This window comes from Rhinopithecus roxellana, chromosome 12 (assembly GCF_007565055.1).
Source record: "Rhinopithecus roxellana isolate Shanxi Qingling chromosome 12, ASM756505v1, whole genome shotgun sequence".
NCBI classification, from domain to species: Eukaryota; Metazoa; Chordata; class Mammalia; order Primates; family Cercopithecidae; genus Rhinopithecus; species Rhinopithecus roxellana.
In genome coordinates, this window is record NC_044560.1 from 78,722,898 (window position 1) to 78,748,365 (window position 25,468).

The 25,468-nt window shown below is 45.2% G+C and overlaps 1 protein-coding gene and 1 long non-coding RNA gene across 3 annotated transcripts in view; both read right to left on the bottom strand.

The window, feature by feature from the left end:
• The window catches only part of LOC104660954 (zinc finger protein 254), a 99,717-nt gene that overhangs the window by 60,472 nt on the left and 13,777 nt on the right, over positions 1 to 25,468 (bottom strand). The window contains exons 2-3 of one of the 2 annotated variants that reach the window (XM_030913522.1): positions 21,643 to 21,738; positions 19,419 to 19,573 (exon numbers count right to left, since the gene is read on the bottom strand). In XM_030913522.1, the coding sequence (XP_030769382.1) occupies positions 19,419 to 19,460 (42 nt within the window). In that variant the 5' untranslated portion in view covers positions 19,461 to 19,573; positions 21,643 to 21,738. The remainder of the gene's footprint in view (positions 1 to 19,418; positions 19,574 to 21,642; positions 21,739 to 25,468) is intronic. The other variant, XM_030913523.1, reaches the window with a different exon arrangement.
• Positions 17,937 to 19,018, bottom strand: LOC115892352. Its single transcript, XR_004052242.1, has 3 exons — positions 18,975 to 19,018; positions 18,210 to 18,644; positions 17,937 to 18,109 (listed from the first exon to the last, which is right to left on the bottom strand). It is a non-coding gene; the product is annotated as an uncharacterized LOC115892352 (long non-coding RNA).

Sequence of the window (25,468 nt, forward strand, 5' to 3'; positions counted from 1 at the left end):
TGGGATATGTTTATGTGGGAGAATGACAATCTTTATTGTTGCCTGGATGTGCATTCAAGAACACTATCTCACCTGTGTGCTGTGCACTCCTGTGACACTCTCCATGTCACCTGAGGGCTTTATACAATATGCAAGAGTGGTGATCCTCTGTAACCTTTGTACAAGAAGGAAATCCAGAATCTTTTCTGTGGTTCTAAGCCCAGAGTCAATATCTCTCTAATTGGCTGAGTCCAGATAAGAGAATTCTCAACTTCCTATGAGCTGGGTTTAGAAATGAGTCATCACCAGCTGGGTGCAGTGGCTAACGCCAATAATTCCAACACTTTGGGAGGCCGAGGTGGGCAGATCACCTGAGATCATCAGTTTATGACAGCCTGACCAACATAGTGAAACCCTCGTCTCTACTAAAAATACAAAGAATTAGCTAGGCTTGGTGGCAGGTGCCTGTAATCCCAGTTACTCAGGAGGCTGAGGCAGGAGAATTGCTTGAACCCAAAAGGCAGAGGTTGCAGTGAGCCGAGATCACACCATTGCACTCCAGCCTGGGCAACAAGAGCGAAACTCTGTCTCAATAAAAAAAAAATAATAATAATAATTTAAAAAAAGAGAGTCACCTGGTGCAGTGGCTCATGCCTGTGATCCCAATACTTTGGAAGGCCAAGGTGGGTGGATCCCCTGAGGTTGGGAGTTCAAGACCAGCCTGACCAACATGGAGAAACCTCATCTCTATGAAAAATACAAACTTAGCTAGGTGTGGTGGCATATGCCTGTAATCCTAGCTACTTGGGAGGCTGAAGCAAAAGAATCACTTGAACCCAGGAGGCGAAGGTTACAGTGAGCCAATATGGTGCCACTGCACTCCATGCTTGGGCAACAGGAGTGAGACTCTGTCTCAAAAAAAAAAAAAAAAAGAAAAAGAAAAAGTCACTATCTTAGCTGTGGCCATATGTTCACATATGACAGTCAAAGTTCCAACTGTGGAATGCACATTGATGTGAGATTCAGGATCTCACCAGTGGGTTCTGTCCATGTGTGAGGATGACAATTCTTCTAAACTTTGGTGGTGTATTCATAGGACAATCACTATCTCATCTGCATGGTGGACCCTGTTATGACATTCTGCAACACACTAGGGCTTTACATATGTGAGGGAGTTGTAATTCTCTATGACTTTTGTATAGAAAGAAGAGCCAGGATCTTCTTCCAACCCCTAGGTGTTTGTTTCGGTAATATGTCACAATAATCAAAATACGCAGGTCTCAGGCAAGTGAAAAGTCACATCACCTAGGTGCTAGGTCCAGCGATCTGTCACAAACTTTTCTTTTGGCAGTACTGAAGTGGAACAGAAAAGTCAAATCGCCAAGATAATGAATGAAAAGATGTGTTAGAATAGTTCTGTGTGAGAGCCCATGCAGGAAAGTCACATCACCATGTTGTTGGACCCAGAGACAGGTTGAAATACGCTGGCCAGGTGTGGTGGCTCACACTGGTAATCCCAGCACTTTAGGAGGCTGAGGTGGGTGGATCACCTGAGGTTGGGAGTCCGAGACCAGCCTGACCAACATGGAGAAACCCCATCTCTACTACAAATACAAAAATTAGCCGAGCTTGGTGGCACATGTCTGTAATCCCAGATACTCGGGAGGCTGAGGCAGAATTGCTTGAACCTGGGAGATGAAGGTTGCGGTGAGCTGAGATTGCGCCATTGCACTCCAGCCTGGGCAACAAGAGCGAATCTCAAAAACAAACAAACCAAAAAAACACACAAAAAAAGATGCATGCAGGTCTCAGGCACAAGAGGAGAGTAACATCACTTAGGTGCTAGATGCACCTAAATGTACCTCACAATTTCTTCTTAAGCACAACCCAAGCAGTAGCAGAGACTCCTATCACCTAGGTTCTGGGTCTAGCAGTATTTCACAATACCCCTGAGGGGAGGACATAGGTAAAAAAGTCACATTACCTAGGTGAGAAGCCTAGAGATATGTCACAATGTCCTTTGTGAGTAGAGCTTATAAAGAAGAGGAGAGACACAGCCTAGATGCTGGGCTCAGCTTTACATTCCAGTCACCCCAGTGGGAAGAAGCCAAGAATGAGGAAGAGTCACTTCACATAGGAGCTATGTCAAGTGGCATATCACAATTCCCACTGTGGACAAACCCTAGAAGAAAAGAGGCACATCAGAGTCACATCACATAGGAGCTACATCATGTGGCATATCACAATTCCCACTGTGGACAAACCCTAGAAGAAAAGAGGCACATCAGAGTCACATCACATAGGAGCTACATCATGTGGCATATCACAATTCCCACTGTGGACAAACCCCAGAAGAAAAGAGGCACATCAGAGTCACATCACATAGGAGCTACATCATGTGGCATATCACAATTCCCACTGTGGACAAACCCCAGAAGAAAAGAGGCACATCAGAGTCACATCACATAGGAGCTACATCATGTGGCATATCACAATTCCCACTGTGGACAAACCCCAGAAGAAAAGAGGCACATCAGAGTCACATCACATAGGAGCTACATCATGTGGCATATCACAATTCCCACTGTGGACAAACCCCAGAAGAAAAGAGGCACATCAGAGTCACATCACATAGGAGCTACATCATGTGGCATATCACAATTCCCACTGTGGACAAACCCCAGAAGAAAAGAGGCACATCAGAGTCACATCACATAGGAGCTACATCATGTGGCATATCACAATTCCCACTGTGGACAAACCCCAGAAGAAAAGAGGCACATCAGAGTCACATCACATAGGAGCTACATCATGTGGCATATCACAATTCCCACTGTGGACAAACCCCAGAAGAAAAGAGGCACATCAGAGTCACATCACATAGGAGCTACATCATGTGGCATATCACAATTCCCACTGTGGACAAACCCCAGAAGAAAAGAGGCACATCAGAGTCACATCACATAGGAGCTACATCATGTGGCATATCACAATTCCCACTGTGGACAAACCCCAGAAGAAAAGAGGCACATCAGAGTCACATCACATAGGAGCTACATCATGTGGCATATCACAATTCCCACTGTGGACAAACCCCAGAAGAAAAGAGGCACATCAGAGTCACATCACATAGGAGCTACATCATGTGGCATATCACAATTCCCACTGTGGACAAACCCCAGAAGAAAAGAGGCACATCAGAGTCACATCACATAGGAGCTACATCATGTGGCATATCACAATTCCCACTGTGGACAAACCCCAGAAGAAAAGAGGCACATCAGAGTCACATCACATAGGAGCTACATCATGTGGCATATCACAATTCCCACTGTGGACAAACCCCAGAAGAAAAGAGGCACATCAGAGTCACATCACATAGGAGCTACATCATGTGGCATATCACAATTCCCACTGTGGACAAACCCCAGAAGAAAAGAGGCACATCAGAGTCACATCACATAGGAGCTACATCATGTGGCATATCACAATTCCCACTGTGGACAAACCCCAGAAGAAAAGAGGCACATCAGAGTCACATCACATAGGAGCTACATCATGTGGCATATCACAATTCCCACTGTGGACAAACCCCAGAAGAAAAGAGGCACATCAGAGTCACATCACATAGGAGCTACATCATGTGGCATATCACAATTCCCACTGTGGACAAACCCCAGAAGAAAAGAGGCACATCAGAGTCACATCACATAGGAGCTACATCATGTGGCATATCACAATTCCCACTGTGGACAAACTCCAGAAGAAAAGAGGCACATCAGAGTCACATCACATAGGAGCTACATCATGTGGCATATCACAATTCCCACTGTGGACAAATCCCAGAAGAAAAGAGTCACATCATCCTGGTGGGAGGCCCAAACAAATATCACAGTGACTCCTGTGTGCAGGGACCAGGCAGAATAATTACATCACTGTTTTGCTTGCCCCAGCAATAAGTCACTCTCTATTCTGTGGGCACGGCCCAGGCAGAAGAGGAAGGTCACATCACGTAGGTAAAAAGGGCATTTACCTCAGTTTTGCCCATAGGAGAGATTGTAATGGGTCAAGAAATACGTCACAATGCTCCCTGTAGTCAGGCTTCAGGCAGAGGACTCACATCTTCTTAGTGCCGAGCCCAGCCATATGTCTCAATGCCTTCTAAGGGCAGAGCCAAAGCAAAAAATAGTAACAACACCTTAGTGTTAGGCACAGTCATATGTCATAATCTCTTTTGTGAGCAGAACCTAAAAAATAGTATCACATCAGCTAGGAGCTGGGCCCAACAATATGTCCCAATATCTCCTGTGATTAGGGAAGAGCCAGGAAAAGTAAGTCACATTTCCAGGATGACTGGTGAAGACATATATTACAATCCCCTCTGTAGACAGGTCCAGGATGAAGTGTTACATCACCTAGGTGTTGGACTCAGCAATGTTACAATGGCCTATGTGTTTAGCGTACAAGCAAAAGATTAACATAACATAGGCCCAGCAATATGTCACAATACATCTGAGAGCAGCACCAAGGCAGAAGAGTCGACTCACGTCACCTGGGGGCAACACCCAGCAATATGTTACAATGACCACTGTGGGCTGTATCAAGGCAGAATAGAATCATACTACCAAGGGTCTGGGCCCAGTGATATGGCACTGTGAGCTGGGACTAGGAAAAAAAGACAAATAATTCAGATGCTGGGCTAAGATGTATATCACATGACACTTGTAGAAAGGTCTTGTGATATTAACAATTACTCATGTTCTGAGTCAAAGGATGAGTCAACACCTCCTGCGTGTTGGATCTAAGTACAGGGGTCACAATCTCAATGGTGGACTGGATCTGTGCATAAGAGCCTCAATTTCTTTTGCAAATGATGTGCCTTAGTCTGGGCATGGTGGCTCACACCTGTAATCCCAGCACTTTGGGAGGCCAAGGTAAGCAGATCACTTGAGGTCAGGAGTTCAAGACCAGCCTGACCAACATGGTGAAACCCCAGCTCTACTAAAAATACAAAAAATTAACTGGCACAGTGGTGGGCACCCAAAATCCCAGCTACTCAGGAGGCTGAGGCAGGAGAATCACTTGAACCCAGGAAGCAGAGTTTGCAGTGAGCCAAGATCACACCACTGCTCTCCAGCCTGGGTAACAAGAGCAAAACTCCATCTCAAAATAAATAAATAAATAATGCTCCTTAGTGAAGTTGCAGTCACAAAGGTGTGCTGAATTTTGGTTAATAAGTCACTAACCCAACTGTGGACAAAATCCACAAATGAGAGTCAATTTTCCAACATTGAACTGCCTCTAAAAGTGCGATTCAGAACCTCAAAAGAAGAGTGTAAGTGGATGAGTCTTTGGTACTGACTGGGTGTGAATATAAATTTCACAATCTCACCTGTGTGTTTGTCCCTGTCAGGGCACTCTCTTGTGGACTGTATATGGTGTGCATGAGAGTTGCAACCTGCTCTGAGAACTTTGCGCTGCTTTGGACCCATGATCTAATGTGACCCTAAGTCTAGGTATGAGAGTCAACATCTCTCCAATTGGCTGGGTCCAGAGAGGAGAGTCCTCACCCACCTATAAACTGGGTTTAGAAATGAGTCACCATGTCAACTGTGGCCACATGCTCACACATGATAGTCACAATTTTAACTGTGGACTGCATCCATTCACAATTATGATCTCATCAGTGGGCTTTTCTATATGTGAGGATGACAATCCTAAAAATTGGCAGAGAGTGCTTACATGAAACATGATCTAACCAGTTTGCTGGGTCCTATGATGACATGCTCTGTACTATCCGAGTGCTTTATACAATATACAAGAGAGTGGTAATTCTCTATAACCTTCATACAGAGAGCAGACCAGCATTTTACTCCTTTCTTTTTTTTTTTTTTTTTTTGCGAGATGGAGTTTCACTTTTGTTGCCCAGGTTGGAGTGCAATGGCGTGATCTCAGCTAACCACAACCTCCGCCTCCTGGGTCCAAGTGATTCTCCTGCCTCAGCCTCCTAAGTAGCTGGGATGACAGGCACGTGCCACCATGCCTGGCTAATTTTTTGTATTTTTAGTAGAGACAGGGTTTTTTCCATGTTGGTCAGGCTGGTCTTGAACTCCCAACCTCAGGTGATCCACCCACCTTGGCCTCCCAACGTGCTGGGATTACAGGCGTGAGCCACTACACCCAGCCAGGAATTTTACTCCTTTTTCTAAGCCTAGCTGTGAGAGACAGTATCTCTTCTATTGGCTGGTATGAGGTATTAGAGTCATCATCAAACCTGTGAGCTGGGCCGAGATATATGTCACCAACCGACTTGTCACTCAGGAGAGTGACATCACCTGGATGCTGGGCAAATGATATCTAATTTTTTTCCCTGAGGACTGTGAAAAGGCAGGACAGTCACATCATCTGGATTTTTAACCAGTGGCATGTTACAATTTTCTCCTTAAAGTTATGCACATGCAGGAGACACATCACCTGGTGGCTGGGCCCTGCAGTGTGTCACAATCATTCCTGTGGGCAGAGTGCAGGCAGAAAAGGCATCACATCTTTTATGTAATGGATGCAGATATATGTCATAAGAACCCTTGTGGACAGGGCTGAGGTGGGAGCCTCCCATTTTTTAGGTGTTTGGCCCAGTGAAATGTCACAATAACCAAAATATGCGGTTGTTAGACAGAAGAGTCACATCAACGAAGTTCTGGTTTGAGTGATATGTCACAATCTTTCCTTTTGACAGGGATCAGAGAGGAGTCATATCACTTAGGTGATGAACAACAAAAACAAAAAATGTCCCAGTAACCCCATGCTCATGGTACATGTGAGAGAGTTGAATCACCCATGTGTTGAACCCAGTGACATGTCAAAATGTACAATTTATGCAGGGTCCAGGCAGGAGAAGACAGTATCTTCACCTAGGTGTCAGGCCCAGTGATACATCACAATACCTTATGTGACAGAGTCCAAGCAGTGGGGAAGAGTCACATTACCTAGGTGCTGAGTCAAAAACTATGCCACAAAAATCACTGAGGGGAGGGCCCAGGCAGGAGTCAAATTACCTAAATGAGGGGCTCAGCGATATGTTGCAATGACCTCTGTGGGTATGAATCAGGAGAAACAGGACAGTCACATAATCTAGGTGCCGAGTAAAGCTATATGACACAATCACCCAAACTGATAGGTCCAGGCAAAAGAAGGAAGTCATATCACATAGGTGTTGGGCCAAGTGATGTGTCACAATCCTCATTATGGACAGTTCCCAGGAAGAAAAGGAGAGTCACATCATCTAGATGATGAACCTAGAGATGTCACAATAAGCCATGCAGGCTGGGATCATGCAGAAGAATGGAATCATTTGTGAGTTGATCCTAGTATAAGTCACTCTCCTTTTTGTGGGCATGGACCAGGCAGGAGAGTCATAACATCTAGGTGCTGGGCCCAGAGATAGGTCACAATCTCTACTATTGGCAAAGCCCAGGTAAGAAGGTAGAGTCACATCAAATAGTTGATGGGCCAAGAGATATGTCACAATGCCCCCAGTAGGCAGGGTTTAGGCAGGAGACAAATTACATTGGTGCTGGGCACTGCAGTATGTCATAATGCCTTTTAAGGGCAGTATGCCTTTTAAGGGCAGGGCCAGGCAAAATAATTTTGCTGATGGGCCTAGTTGATGTGTCAGTTTTTTTGTGGGCAGAATCTATGAAGAAGAGGCAAGTCACATCAGCTTGGTGCTGAAACCAGCAATAGATAGCATTATCCCACAGTGAACAAGGACCAGGCAGGTGAAAAGATTCACATCACCTTGGTGACTGGCACAAAGGTATGTAACAATATCCCTGGAAGGCAGTGGCCTGGCAGGAAAGTTACATCACCTGGGTATTGAAACCAGTTTCACAATAGCCTAAGTAGACAGGGCACAGGTGGCAGAATTCCATCACCTGGGTGTTGAGCCCAAGGATACGTCACAATGTTCCTGTGGGCAAGGCTCAGGCAGGAGAGAAACATCTTCTAATTGCTGGGTCCAGTGATGTCACAATCTTCTCTGAGGGAAGAACGCAGGTAGAAGAGAAGACTCACATCTTTCTAGATAATGAGGCCAGAGACATGCCACAAAGCCTCTGATAGGCAGGGCCCAGGAAGGAACCTCTCATCCCCTAGGTGTCAGGCCCAGAGATATGTCACAACATTCATAATATGACATGCTCTGACAATAAAGGCAAGTTAAATCACCTAAGTGCTAGGGCCAGGGATATGTCACAATTCCTCTTTCATCAAGACCCAGGCATAAGTGGAGAGTCACACCACTTGGGTGATGAATGAAAAGATACATCATCATGCCCCTGTAGGCAAAGCCCATGCAGGAGAGTTACATCACCTAGGTTTTGGCCCCAGTGATGTGTCAAAATATATAATGTATGCAGGGTTTAGGCAGGAGAAAAGAGTAACATCACCTAGGATCCTGGCTAAGCAATATATCAAACTCTCTTTTTGGAACTATTGCAAGCACTAGAGGAGAGTCACATCACCTAAGTTCTCAGTCTATCAATATGTCACAATGCCCCCTGTGAAAATGACTGAAGAATAAGAGGAGAGTAACATAATCTAGGGGCTAGGCTAAGCTGTGTGTCACAATCACACCTGTGAGCAGGGCCTAGGCATGAGAGGAGAGTCACATCAAGTAAGTTCTGAGCCACACGATATATCACAGTCCCCATATGGACAGGTCCCAGGAAGACATCACCTAGGTGCTGGGCAAGAAACATGTGACAATGTCTCTTATAGGCAAACATAGGGTAGGAAAGGGGAGGTGATAACATTAAACATCTGATGGGCCAAGAGATATGTCACAATGCCCCCTATGGGCAGGATTCCAGGCTGGAGATACACATCACCTCAGTGTTGGGGCCATGAATATTTTATAGTGCCTTCTGAGGGCAGACCCAAGGCAAAAGAGCAACGTCATTATGCTGTTGGGCCCAGTGGTATGTTACAACTTTTGCTGTAGGTGGAACCTAGAAAGAAGAGAAGAGTCACACCAGCCACCTACTGGGCCTAGCCATATGTCACAAGATGCTTTGTGAGAAGGAACTAGGCAGTAAAAGGCAGTCACATCACCTGGGTGATGAGCACAGAGATGTGTGACAATGGCTCCTGCAGGCAGAACCTAAATAAAGGAGTTACATTTTCTGGGTTTTAGACCCAGTAATACGTCACTATGACCCATGTGGGCAAAGTAGAGGCAGGAGAGAAACATAATCTAGGGGTGATGACAGCAATATTTTACAGTGCTCACTGTGGTCAGCACCAAAGCAGGAGAGAAAACTCCCATCACTGGCCAGGCACGGTGGCTCATGACTGTAATCCCAGCACTTTGGGAGGCCGAGGCAGGTGGATCACCTGAGGTCAGGAGTTCAAGACCAGCCTGACCAACATGGAGAAACCCTGTCTCTACTAAAAATACAAAAATTAGCCAGGCATGGTGGCGCATGCCTATAATCTTAGCTACCTGGGAGGCTGAGACAGGAGAATTGCTTAAATCCAGGAGGCGGAGATTACTGTGAGCCGAGATTGCACCATTACAGTCCAGCCTGGGCAGCAAGAGCAAAACTCTGTCTCAAAAAAAAAGAAAAAGAAAACTCCCATCACCTGCATCACCTGGATGCAAGGCTCAGTGATATGTCCCAATGCCTAAAAGCACAGAGGTAAGAAAATAGAGTCACATCACCTAGTTTCTGGTCCAGCGATATGTCACGATTCCATCTGTGGGTTAAATCCAGGCAGGAGAGTAAACTCACTCGGGTTCTACACAGAGGCATGTGTCACAGTCACACATGCAGGAAGGTCCAAGATGAGATTAACAATCCTGTACACATCCTGCTTCTGTGTGCAGCAGCAAGGCAGGAGAGGAGACAATTATTACCTGGGTGCAAGGCTCTGAGATATGCTACAATGTCTTTTTCAAATAGCACCAAGGCAGGAGAATAGTTACATCATCTAGGTGCTGGGTCCAGCAGTGTGGCACAATCCTATTTGTAGGCTGGGCCAATTCTGAAGAATCACATTACTCAGCTGCTGGGCAGAAGTGTGTCAAAATCGCACCTGAAGGAAAGACCAAGGATGAGACTAACAAGTCTCATGTCCTGTATATACCACAATATGTCCTGTATATACCACAGTTCTTGGTATGACAGTCAACACCTCCTGCATGTTAAATCTAAGTACACAAGTCACAGTTTTTAGAATGAGCTGAATCACTGAATGAGAGACTCAATCCCTTTTACTGGCTGTGTCACCTTAGTGGAATCACAGACTAACAGTGTGTTCAATCTTGGTCTGAAAGTCACTAACTTAACTGTGGACTAGATTCACTTATAATAGTAAATTTTCCAACTTGCAACTATCTCTGGATATGAGATTCAGAACCTCCAGTGGACTGTGTTGATGTGAAAAGAGGATAATCTTTACCGTCGGCTGGGTGTGCGTGAGTGTCAAAACCTAAACTGTACACTGAGCCTAGTTAGAACACTCTCTTTACCAACCGAGGAATTTATAAGGTTCCCATGTGAGTCGCAATCTTTTGTGATGGGGAGACATTTGTGCTGGTATGGACCCATGATCGTACCTGTGGCTCTATGCCCAGATATGAGAGTTAACACCTCTATAATGACTGGATCCAGATATGAGAGTTGTCACCTGCCTCTAAGCTACGCTTACTAATGAGTCACCACCTCAGCTGTTGCCTGATGTTCACATATGACAGTCACAATTTCAACTCTGCGCTGCATCCACATGGAAGATTTAAGATCTCACTAGTAGGCTCTATCCATGGATGAGGGTGACAATCTTAACAACTGGCAAAGTGTGCATGCATAAAACACAATCTCATCTGTTTTCTAGAGCCGTTATGACACTCTGTGTACCACTTGAGGGCTTTATACAATATATGAGAGAGTGTAATTTTCTCTGACCTTTCTACAAAGGGGAGAGTGAGAATCTTACCCATGTACCTAAGCCCACATATGAGAGGTAGTATGTCTCCTATTGGCTGATTTCAGATATGAGAGCCAACATCATACCTATGATCTGAGCAAAGACATATGTCACAATCTCCCCTGTGGATAGGGAGTGAGCAGGAGAGTTACATCATCTGGGTAACAGGCCAGGGATATGGCACAATCTTCTCTGAAAGCAGGTACCAGGCAGAAGAGTTAAAACCTGGGTGCTCAGTCAGTGATATGTTAAATTTCCTCCTGAAACCAGGGCACAGACAGTAGAGTCACATCACCTGGGTGCTGAGACCAGTGATATGTCACAGTGCTCCCTGTAAGCAAAGCTCAGACAGGAGAAACACATCACCTGATTTCTGAGCAAGAAGATACATCACAATCTCTCATTGTGGGGAAGCCTTGGTAGAAAAGGAGAGTCATATCAAATAGTTGATGCTCTTAAAGATATGTCACAATGCTTTGTTGTCATGGTCCATACAGGAGACTCATGTCACCTTGTTGCTGGGCCCAGCAATATGTCACAATACCTTTTGAAGTCCAGGGCAAGGCAAAACAGTAATGTCACATTGGCATAGAGCTCCACAATATGTCTCAATCTCCCTTGCCAGCAGAACTTACGATGGAAGAAGAATCACACTTGTTTGGTACAGAGCCAAGGGATATGTCACAACTCCCTCTGTGAGCAGGGACCAGGCAGGAGAAGACAGTCACATCACCTGGGTAATGAGTGGAAATATATGTCATAATGCTCCTTTTTGGCAGTAGAGTTACATTACCAGGGTGTCAAACCCAGCAATACGGCACAATTGCTTATGTGGTCAGGGGACAGGCAGGAGAGTCACATAACCTGGGTATAGGGCCCAGAGACATGTCCCAATGCCTTCTGTGGGCAGTGCCAAGGCAGGGGAGGAGACTCGCATCAGTTAAGTGTAAGGTCCAGTGATAGGTCACAATGGCCCCTGTGAGCAGCACCAATGCAGAAAAATAGAATCACATCCCCTCAGTGCTGGGTTCAGCAATATGTCACTATTCCATCTGTGGGCTGGTCTTAGGCAAGAGTCAGATCACTCAGGTGCTGGGCAGAGAAAAATGTTACAATTAAACCTGTGGGAAGGTGCAGGGATGAAATTAGCAATCCCACACATGTTCCGGTTTTAGGTAAAGGGGGTTAACCCTTCCTATATGTTGTGTCTAAGAACAGGAGTTACAATGTCAACAGTGAACTAAATTTGTACCTGAGAGCCTATACTCCTCCTGTGGACTTTGTCTAATTAGTGAAGTCACAGCCTCATAGGTATGCTGAATCTTGCTCTGAGTGTCACCAACTCACCTGTGGACTGGATCCATATATGAGAGTCAATTTTTCCACCTTTGGCTTTCTCTATGTGCTATCCAGAACTTCAAAAGTGGGCTGTTTATGTGAGAGTGATGATGTATACTGTTCGATAGGTGTTCATATGACAGTAAAAATCTCCAGGCCGGCTGCAGTGGCTCATGCCTATAATGCCAGCACTTTGGGAGGCCGACGCAGACAGATCACAAAGTCAGGAGATTGAGATCATCCTGGTCAGCATGGTGAAACCCCCTTTCTACTAAAAATACAAAAATTAGCTGGGCATGGTGGTATGTGCCTGTAATCCCAGCTACTCAGGAGGCTGAGGCAGGAGAATCACTTGAACCCAGAGGCGGAGGTTGCAGTAAGCTGAGATCACACCACTGCACTCCAGCTGGGGTGACAGAGTGAGACTTCATCTCAAAAAAAGAAAAAGAAAAAAAGAAAATCTCCCGTGTGCTGGGTGTTGTTAGTACACTCCTTTTTTTTTTTCTTTTCTTTTTTTTTTTTTTGTGAGACAGAGTCTCGCACTATCAGTCAGGCAGAAGTACAGTGGCATGATCTCGACTCGATGCAACCTCCACCTCCCGGGTTCAAGCGATTCTCCTGCCTCAGGCTCCCAAGTAGCTGGGATTACAGGGCCCGCCACCATGCCCAACTAATTTTTTGTATTTTTTAGTAGAGTCGGGGTTTCACCGTTGGTCAGGCTGGTCTCAAACTCCTGACCTCGTTTCGCCCACCTCAGCCTCCCAAAGTGCTGGGATTACAGGCGTGAGCCACAGCGCCTGGTTAGTACACTGTCTATACTACTCAAGGTCTTCATCCAGTATAAATGAGAGGCACAATTTACTCTTAAATCATGTTTGTAAGCACCCATGACCATACTTGTGGCCCTAAGCCTAGGTATTAGAGTCAACCTGTCTCTACTTTGTTGGGTTTAGAGAATAGAGTCCTCATCAGCCATGCTCTGAGTTTAGAAATGTGTCACCATCTCAACTGTGACTGGAGGCTCATATATGACAGTCACAATTCCAATTGTGCACAGTGTTTGCATTTGAGATTCTGTTTGCATTTGAGAGTCAAGACTTCAGCCATGGGCTCTTTCCTTGTGTGAGGGTGATAATCCTAATAGTTGGTGAGGTGTGAATATAAGAAACAATCTCACTTTTATGCTGTGACCTGGGATAACACTCTTTGTAACACTCGAGGGCATTATATGATATGTTGGAGTGTGGCAATTCTTTATGACATTCATAAAAAGAGAAGACCAAGGTTGTGACTCATTTATCTAAGGCAAGCTATGAGAGACACTATTTCTTCTAATAGCTGACTTGAGGTATGCGAGTCATCATTGCACTTATAAACCAACTATAGTATATGTAACCATTTAACCTGTAGGTAGGGAGTAAGCAAGAGAGTCACATCACCTGGGATTTCAGCCAAGGATATCTCACAATCTTCCCCGAGGGAAGGAACCAAGCAGGAGTGTCACATCACCTGGCTGCTCAGCCAGGGATGTTACAATTCTCTCCTGAAAGCACAGCACAGGCAACAGAGTCACATCACCTGGGTGCTGAGCTCAGCACTATGTCACAATGCTCTCTGGGGGCAAGACAGAGGCAGAACAGCCACATCACCTGGTGTCTGGTTCCAGGGATATGTCACAATCTTTCCTGTGCAGGGCAGGGTACAAGCAAGAAGTGCCACCTTTTAGGTCATGGATGTAGATATATGTCACAAGGTCCCTGTGGGCAGAGCCCAGGCAGGAGCATGTGATCCCATAGGTAGTGGGCCTAGTAATATTTTACATTATCCAAAATATTTGAGGCCCAGAGAAAACAGGAGAATCACATCACCTAGGTGCTGGGTCTAGTGATATGTCCCAATCGTCCCTTTTGGCAGGGCCCAGGCAGAAGAATTACATCACCTAGGTGATGAATGAAAATATAAGTTATAACACTTCTGTGGGCAGGGCCCATGCAGGAGATTCACATCACCGAGGTGTTAGAACAAGCCACATGTCAATACATAATGTACAAGAGCAACCAGGCAGCAGAGGAGAGTCACATCACCTAGGTTCTGACCCAGCAATATATTACAATCCCTTCTTAGGAAAAGCCCAGGAAGTAGAGGAAAGTCACATCACCAGGGTACTAGGCCCAGTGATATGTTCAGTGTTCTCTGTGGAAAGCACTAAGACAAGAGAATAGACTCACATCACCTAAATGTTGGGTCCAGAAATATGGCACAATCCCATCTGTACATTTGGCTCAGGCAGTAGAGTCAAATTACTCAGGTGCTAAAAAAAGGTGTATGTCACAAACACACCTGAATTAAGGTCAAGGTATGAGATTAAAAATTTCACATATTTCGTAGTTCTAGGTATGAAACATAATACCCTCTGTATGTTGGGTGTTAAGTACATGAGTGACAATCTCAATGATGGTCTGGATTTGTGTATGGGAACTTCAGTCCCTCCTGCAAATTGTGTCGTTTCAGTGAAGTCACTGACTCACAGGTGTGCTGAATCTTGGTCTCAGAGACACTAACCTCTCTATGGACTGAATTAACATGAGATTTAATTTTCTAACTTTCAACTGCATCTGCATATGAGATTCAGAACCTCAACAGTGAGCTGTGTTTATGTGGAAGGATGACAGTCTTTACTGTTGGCAGGCTATGCATATGAGTGTCACAACCTCCCCTGTGTGCTGAGTTCTGTTAGGACACTCTCTTTACCTCTTGACAACTTTACACAGTATGTGAGAGAGTGTGAATTCTTTATGATCTTCATACAAAGAAGAAACCCAAGACATTACTCATTTTCCTGACCCTGGCTATGAGAGACAGTATATCTGCTATTGGTTGTTTAGAGGTATGAAAGTCATATTGCACCTGTAAGTTTGGATAATATGCATCACAATCCACCAGTGAACAGGGATTAACCAAAAGATTCACCTCACCCGCCTTTTGGGGCAGTGATATGTCACAATCATCTCTGAGGGCAGGGACAGGGCAGAAGTGTCACATCACCTGGGTGTTCGATTAGGGATATGTTACAATCTCCTCTTGAAAGCAGAATACAGTCAGCAGAGTCACATCACCTGGATGCTAGGCCCAGTGATATGTTACAATGATCTGTGGGCAAGGAGCAGGCAGGAAAAACACAACACCTGATTGCTGAGTCTGGTGATTTGCCACAATCTTCCCAGTGGTCAGGGTGCAGGCAAAAAGGGGAGTTAAATCTCCTAGATAATGGATGCAAAGACATGTTGCAAGGCTACTTATGTGCTGGGCTCAGGCAGAAGCCTCCCATTTCATGGGTGTTAAACTCAATGATATGTCACTATACCCAAAATATGCCAGAAACAGGAAAAATAAAAGAATCACATCATCTAAGTGATGGAAAGATGATAAAATACTTCGGTGGGCAGTTCCCATGCCATAAAGTTGTATCACCTAGGTGTTGAATCCAGGCATATGTCACAACACACAATGCATGCAGGGCTTAGGCAGAAGAAGAGAGTCACAACACATAGGTGGTGAGTCTAGCAATACATCACAATCCCTGCTTGGGCAAAGCCCAAACCATAGAGAAGAGCCACATCACCTATGTACTGCGCTCAGCAATATGTCACACTACCCCTTATGTGGAGGGCCCACGCAAGAGAGTCACATCACCTATATAATGGGCTCAGCAATATGTCACAGTACCCACTTTGGGGAGGGCCCATCCAAGAGAGTCACATCATCTAAATTATGGGCCCCAAAATATGTCAAAATGCTCTCTATGAGTACAGCTCAGGAAAACAAAAGAACCACACCACCTAGGGTTTAGGCCTAACTATATGCAATAAACACCCCAGTTCGCAGAGCCCACGCATGAGAAAAGAGTCACATCACCTAGGTGCTGGGCCCAATACGTTTTTTGGCAGTTCCCAGGTAGAAGAGGAGTGTCACATCACCTAGGTGATTAATAGAAAGATATTTCATAATACCTCCATGGGCAGGGCCCATGCAGGAGAGTTGCATTACCTAGGTGTTAGACCCAGTGATATGTCTCAACACACAATGTGTGCAGGTCCCAGGCTGGAGATGAGAGTCCCTCATCTAGGTTCTTGACCCAGTGGTATGTCACAATCCCTTTTTGGGCAGAGATGGAACAGCAGAGAAGAGTCACATCACCTAGATTCTGGGCCCAGCAATATGTCAAAATATCCCAAGAAGAGGGTCCAAACAAAAGTTACATCGGCCAGGTGTGGTGACTCATGCCTGTAATCCCAGCACTTTGGGAGGCCAAGGCAGGTGGATCACTTGAGGTCAGGAGTTCAAGACCAGCCTGGCCAACATGGTGAAACCTCGTCCCTACTAAAAATACAAAAATTAGCTGGCTATAGTGATGTGTGCCTATAATCCCAGCTACTCAGGATGCTGAGGCAAGTGAATCACTTGAACCCAGGAGGCGGAGGTTGCAGTGAACCAAGATCGCACCACTGCACTCCAGCCAGGGCAACAGAGCCAGACTCTGTCTCAAAAAAAAAAAAAAAAAAAAAGAATTATATCACCTAATTAAGGGATTAAGGGTCTCAGAGATAAGACACAGCACCCCTCATGGACAGGGCTCAGGAAGAAGTGTGTAGTCACATAACATTTGAGCTGGTCCCAGCTATGTGTCAAAATCACTCCAGTGGGCAGGGCCCTGGCATAAGAAGAGAGTCATATCGAAGCTAGGTGCAGTAGCTCATGCCTGTAATCCCAGCACTTTGGGAGGTCAAGGCAGGCGGATCACCTGAGGTTGGGAGTTGGAGACCAGCCTGACCAACATGGAGAAACCCCATCTCTACTAAAAATACAAAAAAAGTTTGCCAGGCATGGTGGCGCATGCCTGTAATCCCAGCTGAGCCCAGATAGCACCATTGCATTCCAGCCTGGGCAATAAGAGTGAAACTCTGTCTTAAAAAGTAAATAGTCACATAATGTAGGTGCCTCGCCAAGCAATATGCCACAATCCCCACTGTGGACAGGTCCCAATGAGAAGAGAGTCACACAGTCTCAGTGATGGGCCCAGACATATGTTACAGTGACTTCTGGGAGTCAGCAGAAGAATCATATCACCTGTATGCTACATTCAGCAGTAAGTCACTCTCTATTCTATAGGCAAGGCCCAGGCAGGAGAGGAGAGTCACATCACCTTGGTGCTGCATCCAAAGATATGTCACAATCTCTTTTTGGTCAATGTCCAGGTAAGAGAGAAGAGTCACATAAAATAGTCAATAGGTGCCAAGAGCAATGGCTCACATCTGTAATCTCGGCACATCGGGAGGTCAAGGCGGGCAGATCGGCTGAGGTCAGGAGTTTGATATCAGCCTGGCCAACAGCGTGATATCTTGTCTCTACTAAAAACACAAAAATTATCCGGACTTGGTGGCACACACCTGTAGTTTCAGCTACTCTGGAGGCTGAGGAAGGAGAATCACTTGAACCCAGGAGACAAAAGTTGAAGTGAGCAGAGATCACGCCACTGCACTCCATCCTGGGTGACAGAGTGAGATTCTGTCTCAAAAACAAAATTAAAATAAATAAAATATAATACAATAAATAAAATAGTCAAAGGGCCCCAGGTATGTTACAATGCACCTTGTAGGCAGGGTCCAGGCAGGAGACTCATATTACATTTGTTCTGGGCCCAGTAATACATCACCACGCCTTCTGAGGGCAGTGCCATGACAAAAGAGTAATGTCACCTTAGTGTTAGGCCCAGTGACATGTCACAATATCCCCTGTGGGCAAAAACCTAGGAAGAGGAGAAAAGTCATGTTAGCCAGGTGCTGAGCCCAGTGATACGTCACAATCCTTTCTGTGAGTTGGGGCCAAGCAGAAGAGAACTGCATTACCTGTGTGATGGATGCAGGGATATGTCACAATGTCCTCTGTGGGCAGGGCCTAAGCAGTAGAGTTATATCACCTGGGTTTTGGACCCAGCAATATGTCACAATGGGCCACATGGGCAGGGCACAGGCAAAAGAGTCACATAACCTACATGTGGAGCCCAGCGATATGACACAATACCCCCTGTGGAAGAGCCAAGGCTGGAGAGAAGATTCACACCACCTGGGTACAAGACCCAGCGATATGTCACAATGTCTTCTGTGGGCAGTGCCAGGGCAGTGGAATAGTTACATCACCTCAATTCTGGGTCCAGCGATATGTCACAATCCTTTCTGTGGGCTGGGCTCAGGAGGGAGCATCAACTTACTCTGTTGCCGGGTAAAGTCATATGTCATAATCACACCGTCAGACATGTTCAGGGATGAGATTATACATCTGGACTGGAAAGAATCAACACATCAAAAATATGACCAGACCATGCACGGTGGCGCATGCCTGTAATCCCAGGAGTTTAAGACTATCCTGGGGGCCACATGGTGAGACAACACCTATATTAAAAAATAATAATTAAATAAAAAAAAATATATATATATATATAAAACACCAGAGCCTGAAAAACAGCAAGACCACATCTCTTCTTAAAAAACAACAACAACAAAAAAGAGATAGATGATTGATTGATTGACTGATAGATAGGTAGGTAGGTAGGTAGGTAGGTAGTTGAGAGAGAGAGAACCAGTCATGGTGGCTCACGCCTATAAGCTCAGTACCTTGAGAGGCTGAGGCCAAGTGATTGCTTGACTGCAGGAGTTTGAGATCAGCTTGGAAAACATGATGGAACTCCATCTCTACAAAAATAAAAAGCAAGATATACAAAATAATGTGCCAGTGTGGTGCCGTATACCTTTAGTCCCAGCTACTAAGGAGACAGGGGGTCTGAGACAGGAGGATCACCTGAGCCCAGGGAGGTCGAGGCTGCAGTGAGCTGTGATCAGGTAACTGCACTTAAGCTTGGGTGAAAGAAATCTAAAACAACAGCAACTTCAGTATTCAGGAAGGAGCATGAGAGAGAAAAAAAACGCAAAAAACAAAAACCTACAGAACTCAATGTACTGTGGAAACAAACTCAAAGTGGAGCTAGCAAACAAACAAACAAACAAACAGAACGATCCCCAGATCCTCAGCTATTTGGGAGGCCAAAATGGGAGGATCACCTGCATGAGTCCAGGAAGGTGGAGGGCACAGTGAACCATCATTGAACTTCTCTGCTGGACCTAAGCGGTACTGCACTGGCGAGAGCCATCTGGTCCATCTTAAACATTTTAAGCTGGTGACCAAGTCCTACGCTTGTGGCTTACATCCTGTAGACCTGGTGGCCAGAAGGAAAAGCCAGCTGATGGCGGAGGCAGAAGCCCACTGGTTCCACCCTACAGGCCACGTGTGGCACTCGCGGCCTGAAGCTGTCCCCATTGGAAACTTATTCCCCCCAAGGTGGCCCACCTCAGCGGCCGGCCTCTAAGTCCACCGGCCTTCCTTCCTAAGCTTTCAATCTCTGATCAACCCAAACGTGAGGCCAGCAGCCTCAAGTACTGGCCACAGCTTGCAGCCCACATCTGGTCACCTGATGGCCTGACCAGGAAGCCACTGGGTCCACCCTGCCAGCCATGTGTGGCGCTCACGGCCAAAGCCATCCCTCTGGCAACTAAGTCTGAAAGCTTCCCACCTACTCTGGGCGACAGAGCGAGACTCCATCTCAAAAAAAAAAAAAAGAAAAGAAAAGAAAAAAAGAGCCGGCGCAGTGGCTCACGCCTGTAATCCCAGCACTTTAGGAGGCTGAGGCTGGGCGGATCACCTGATGTCAGGAGTTTGAGACCAGCCTGACCAACATGGAGAAACCCCATCTCTACTAAAAATACAAAATTACCTGGGCATGGTGGCATATGCCTGTAATCCCAGCTACTCAGGAGGCTGAGACAGGAGAATTACTTGAACCAGGGAGGTGGAGGTTGCAGTGAGCTGAGATCGTGCCATTGAACTCCAGCCTGGGCAACAAGAGTGAAACTCCATCTCAAAAAAAAAAAAAGAAAAAAAGAAAAATGTAGAATAAAGAAAGAAATGAAGGAAAGAAACAAGCAAGCAAGCAAGAAAAGAGTGACAGCAAAAAAAAAAAAAAAAGGAAGAATGAAAAGGAAAAAGAAGAAAATAAAAGTGGGCAGAACATGGTGGCTCAAACCTATAATCCCAACACTTTGGGAAGCTGAAATGGAAGAACTAGCTGTTGACACAAGCCTGAGAACATAGCGAGGCCTTGTCTCTACTACAAGAAATAAAAAATTTAGCCAGGCATGATGGCATGCTCGTGTAGTAAGAAAGAAAACAGGCAGGAGGAAAGGAGCGAAGGAAAGAAGAAAGGTAGAAAGGAAAAAAGAAACCAAGTTCTACAAGGAAAAAAAATCAAAAAGAAACAAAAAGAGAGAAATATAAAAAAAAAAAAAAGGAAGAGAGAAATAGAGGGAAAGACAGAAAGAAAGAGACAGAAAGGGAGAAAAAAATAGGAAAATAGGAAAGGAGGCCAGGAGCAGTGGCTCACACCTGTAATTTCAGCACTTTGGGAGGCCGAGGCAGGAGAATCCCTTGAGGTCAGGAGTTCGAGACCAGACTGGCCAACATGGCAAAACCCTGTCTCTACTAAAAAATACAAAGAATTAGCCAGGCATCATGGTGCACGACTGTAATGCCAGCTATTCAGAGGCTGAAGCATGAGAATCACTTGATCATAGGATTCAGAGGTTGCAATGAGCTGAGACTGCACCACTGCACTCCAGCCTGGGCAACAGAGCAAGACTCTATCTCAAGGGAAAAAAAAAAAGAGGAAAGAAAAAAGATGAAAAAACAGAACCTAAAAAAAGAGAGGCAGAGAAGAAATTAGCGCTGGTTGAAGCCTCCAGGAGGCCACACCAGCTGTTTGCCCACCTGCTGTGCAATGACCTTAGATGTTCAGAAGCCACTCCCTCTACCCTGAAGAGCTATGAGATATGTGAAACACTTGCTGTCCACATTGTGACTCTCATGCAAACAAAATATACGGTTTCATTGTTTGAATCCTGTGGTTTCTTTCAGCCCACTTTTACTGATTTAACCTAGTTAATGTATATTTTGAATTGTGTGTATGGCTTCAGAACTAAAGTTGATAATGAAATCTCAAGTTTTGATAGCCCAGGAAGTGCATAAATATCTAATTTCACGTGAATTGATTTGAGGGAAAATTACCAGTGGAATGCCTTGGTCTGCTTATCTGATAGAATCAATTGTTGTACATAAAACAGATCTACACACACATATATATTATAACAAAATAAAGGAAGACAAAAAAAAAATCTGGCTTCTTGACCTTCGAACCTCTCACCCAGGCCACCTACCATCTTTACTCCCACTTACCTGGCTGTGCAGCTATGGTCTCCTCACTCTTCACAGTCCAGGGCTCTTTCTTTCCCTCCAAAAAAGTCACCAGGTCCAGCTTAGAGATGGCAAGACCTGTTTTTTAATAAAAAGTCAGATGACTCATGCTGGAAGATCTGTAATTTCCAGCTCAGTACTGTGCTCAGTAGAGAAAAGGGAACATTGGGGGGCGGAGCAAGATGGCCGAATAGGAACAACTCCAGTCTCCAACTCCCAGCGCGAGCGACACAGAAGACCGGTGATTTCTGCATTTTCAACTGAGGTACTGGGGTCATCTCACTAGGGAGTGCCGGACAATCGGTGCTGGTCAGCTGCTGCAGCTTGACCAGCGAGAGCTGAAGCAGGGCGAGGCATCGCCTCACCTGGAAGCGCAAGGGGGAAGGGGATCCGGTTTCCTAGCCAGGGGAACTGAGACACACAACACCTGGAAAATCGGGTAACTCCCACCCCAATACTGCGCTGTAAGCATACAGGCATTCCAGGAGAATATATCCCACACCTGGCCGGGAGGGTCCCACGCCCACGAAGCGTCCCTCACTGCTAACACAGCAGTCTGCCGAGATCTATCCGCAAGGCAGCAGCGAGGCTGGGGGAGGGGCGCCCGCCATTGCTGAGGCTTAAGTAGGTAAACAAAGCCCCTGGGAAGCTCGAACTGGGTGGAGCTCACAGCAGCTCAAGGAAGCCTGCCTGTCTCTGTAGTCTCCACCTCTGGGGACAGCGCACAGCTGAAGACCAACAGGGGAAGTAGCGGGAGCCGGTGCAGACGCGAACGACTCTGTCTGACAGCTTTGGGGAGAGCCGCGGATCTCCCAACGCGGAGGTTGAGATCTGAGAACGGACAGACTGCCTGCTCAGGTGTGTCCCTGACCCCTGAGTAGCCTAGCTGGGAGAAATCCCCCACTAGGGGCAGTCTGACACCCCACACCTCACAGGGTGGAGTACACCCCTGAGAGGACACTTCCAAAGGAAGAATCAGACAGGTACACTTGCTGTTCAGCAATATTCTATCTTCGGCAACCTCTGCTGCTGATACCCAGGCAAACAGGGTCTGGAGTGGACCTCAAGCAATCTCCAACAGACCAACAGAGAGTCCTTCTGACCGTCAGAAGGAAAACTATCAAACAGGAAGGACACCTATACCAAAACCCCATCAGTTCGTCACCACCATCAAAGACCAGAGACAGATAAAACCACAAAGATGGGGAAGAAGCAGGGCAGAAAAGCTGGAAATTCAAAAAATAAGAGCGCATCTCCCCCTGCAAAGGAGCGCAGCCCATCACCAGCAACGGATCAAAGCTGGTCAGAGAATGACTTGGACGAGAGGAGAGAAGAAGGCTTCAGTCCATCAAACTTATCAGAGCTAAAGGAGGAATTACGTACCCAGCGCAAAGAAACTAAAAATCTTGAAAAAAGAGTGGAAGAATTGACAGCTAGACTCATTAATGCAGAGAAGATCATAAACGAAATGACAGAGATGAAAACCATGACAAGAGAAATACGTGACAAATGCACAAGCTTCAGTAACCGACTCGATCAACTGGAAGAAAGAGTATCAGCGATTGAAGATCAAATGAATGAAATGAAGCGAGAAGAGAAACCAAAAGAAAAAAGAAGAAAAAGAAATGAGCAAAGCCTGCAAGAAGTATGGGATTACGTAAAAAGACCAAATCTACGTCTGATTGGGGTGCCTGAAAGTGAGGGGGAAAATGGAACCAAGTTGGAAAACACTCTTCAGGATATCATCCAGGAGAACTTCCCCAACCTAGTAGGGCAGGCCAACATTCAAATTCAGGAAATACAGAGAACGCCACAAAGATACTCCTCGAGAAGAGCAACTCCAAGACACATAATTGCCAGATTCACCAAAGTTGAAATGAAGGAAAAAATCTTAAGGGCAGCCAGAGAGAAAGGTCGGGTCACCCACAAAGGGAAGCCCATCAGACTAACAGCAGATCTCTTGGCAGAAACTCTACAAGCCAGAAGAGAGTGGGGGCCAATATTCAACATTCTTAAAGAAAAGAATTTTCAACCCAGAATTTCATATCCAGCCAAACTAAGTTTCATAAGTGAAGGAGAAATAAAATCCTTTACAGATAAGCAAATGCTTAGAGATTTTGTCACCACCAGGCCTGCCTTACAAGAGACCCTGAAGGAAGCCCTAAACATGGAAAGGAACAACCGGTACCAGCCATCGCAAAAACTTGGCAAAATGTAAAGACCATCGAGGCTAGGAAGAAACTGCATCAACTAACGAGCAAAATAACCAGTTAATATCATAATGGCAGGATCAAGTTCACACATAACAATATTAACCTTAAATGTTAATGGACTAAATGCTCCAATTAAAAGACACAGACTGGCAAACTGGATAAAGAGTCAAGACCCATCAGTCTGCTGTATTCAGGAGACCCATCTCACATGCAGAGACATACATAGGCTCAAAATAAAGGGATGGAGGAAGATCTACCAAGCAAATGGAGAACAAAAAAAAGCAGGGGTTGCAATCCTAGTCTCTGATAAAACAGACTTTAAACCATCAAAGATCAAAAGAGACAAAGAAGGCCATTACATAATGGTAAAGGGATCAATTCAACAGGAAGAGCTAACTCTCCTAAATATATATGCACCCAATACAGGAGCACCCAGATTCATAAAGCAAGTCCTTAGAGACTTACAAAGAGACTTAGACTCCCATACAATAATAATGGGGGACTTCAACACTCCGCTGTCAACATTAGACAGATCAACGAGACAGAAAGTTAACAAGGATATCCAGGAATTGAACTCATCTCTGCACCAAGCGGACCTAATAGACATCTATAGAACTCTCCACCCCAAATCAACAGAATATACATTCTTCTCAGCACCACATCGCACTTATTCCAAAATTGACCACATAATTGGAAGTAAAGCACTCCTCAGCAAATGTAAAAGAACAGAAATTATAACAAACTGTCTCTCAGACCACAGTGCAATCAAACTAGAACTCAGGACTAAGAAACTCAATCAAAACCGCTCAACTACATGGAAACTGAACAACCTGCTCCTGAATGACTACTGGGTACATAACGAAATGAAAGCGGAAATAAAGATGTTCTTTGAAACCAATGAGAACAAAGATACAACATACCAGAATCTCTGGGACACATTTAAAGCAGTGTGTAGAGGGAAATTTATAGCACTAAATGCCCACAAGAGAAAGCAGGAAAGATCTAAAATTGACACTCTAACATCACAATTAAAAGAACTAGAGAGGCAAGAGCAATCACATTCAAAAGCTAGCAGAAGGCAAGAAATAACTAAGATCAGAGCAGAACTGAAGGAGATAGAGACACAAAAAACCCTCCAAAAAATCAATGAATCCAGGAGTTGGTTTTTTGAAAAGATCAACAAAATTGACAGACCGCTAGCAAGGCTAATAAAGAAAAAAAGAGAGAGGAATCAAATAGATGCAATAAAAAATGATAAAGGGGATATCACCACTGACCCCACAGAAATACAAACTACCATCAGAGAATACTATAAACGCCTCTACGCAAATCAACTAGAAAATCTAGAAGAAATGGATAAATTCCTGGACACTTACACTCTCCCAAGGCTAAACCAGGAAGAAGTTGAATCCCTGAATAGACCAATAGCAGGCTCTGAAATTGAGGCAACAATTAATAGCCTACCCACCAAAAAAAGTCCAGGACCAGATGGATTCACAGCTGAATTCTACCAGAGGTACAAGGAGGAGCTGGTACCATTCCTTCTGAAACTATTCCAATCAATAGAAAAAGAGGGAATCCTCCCTAACTCATTT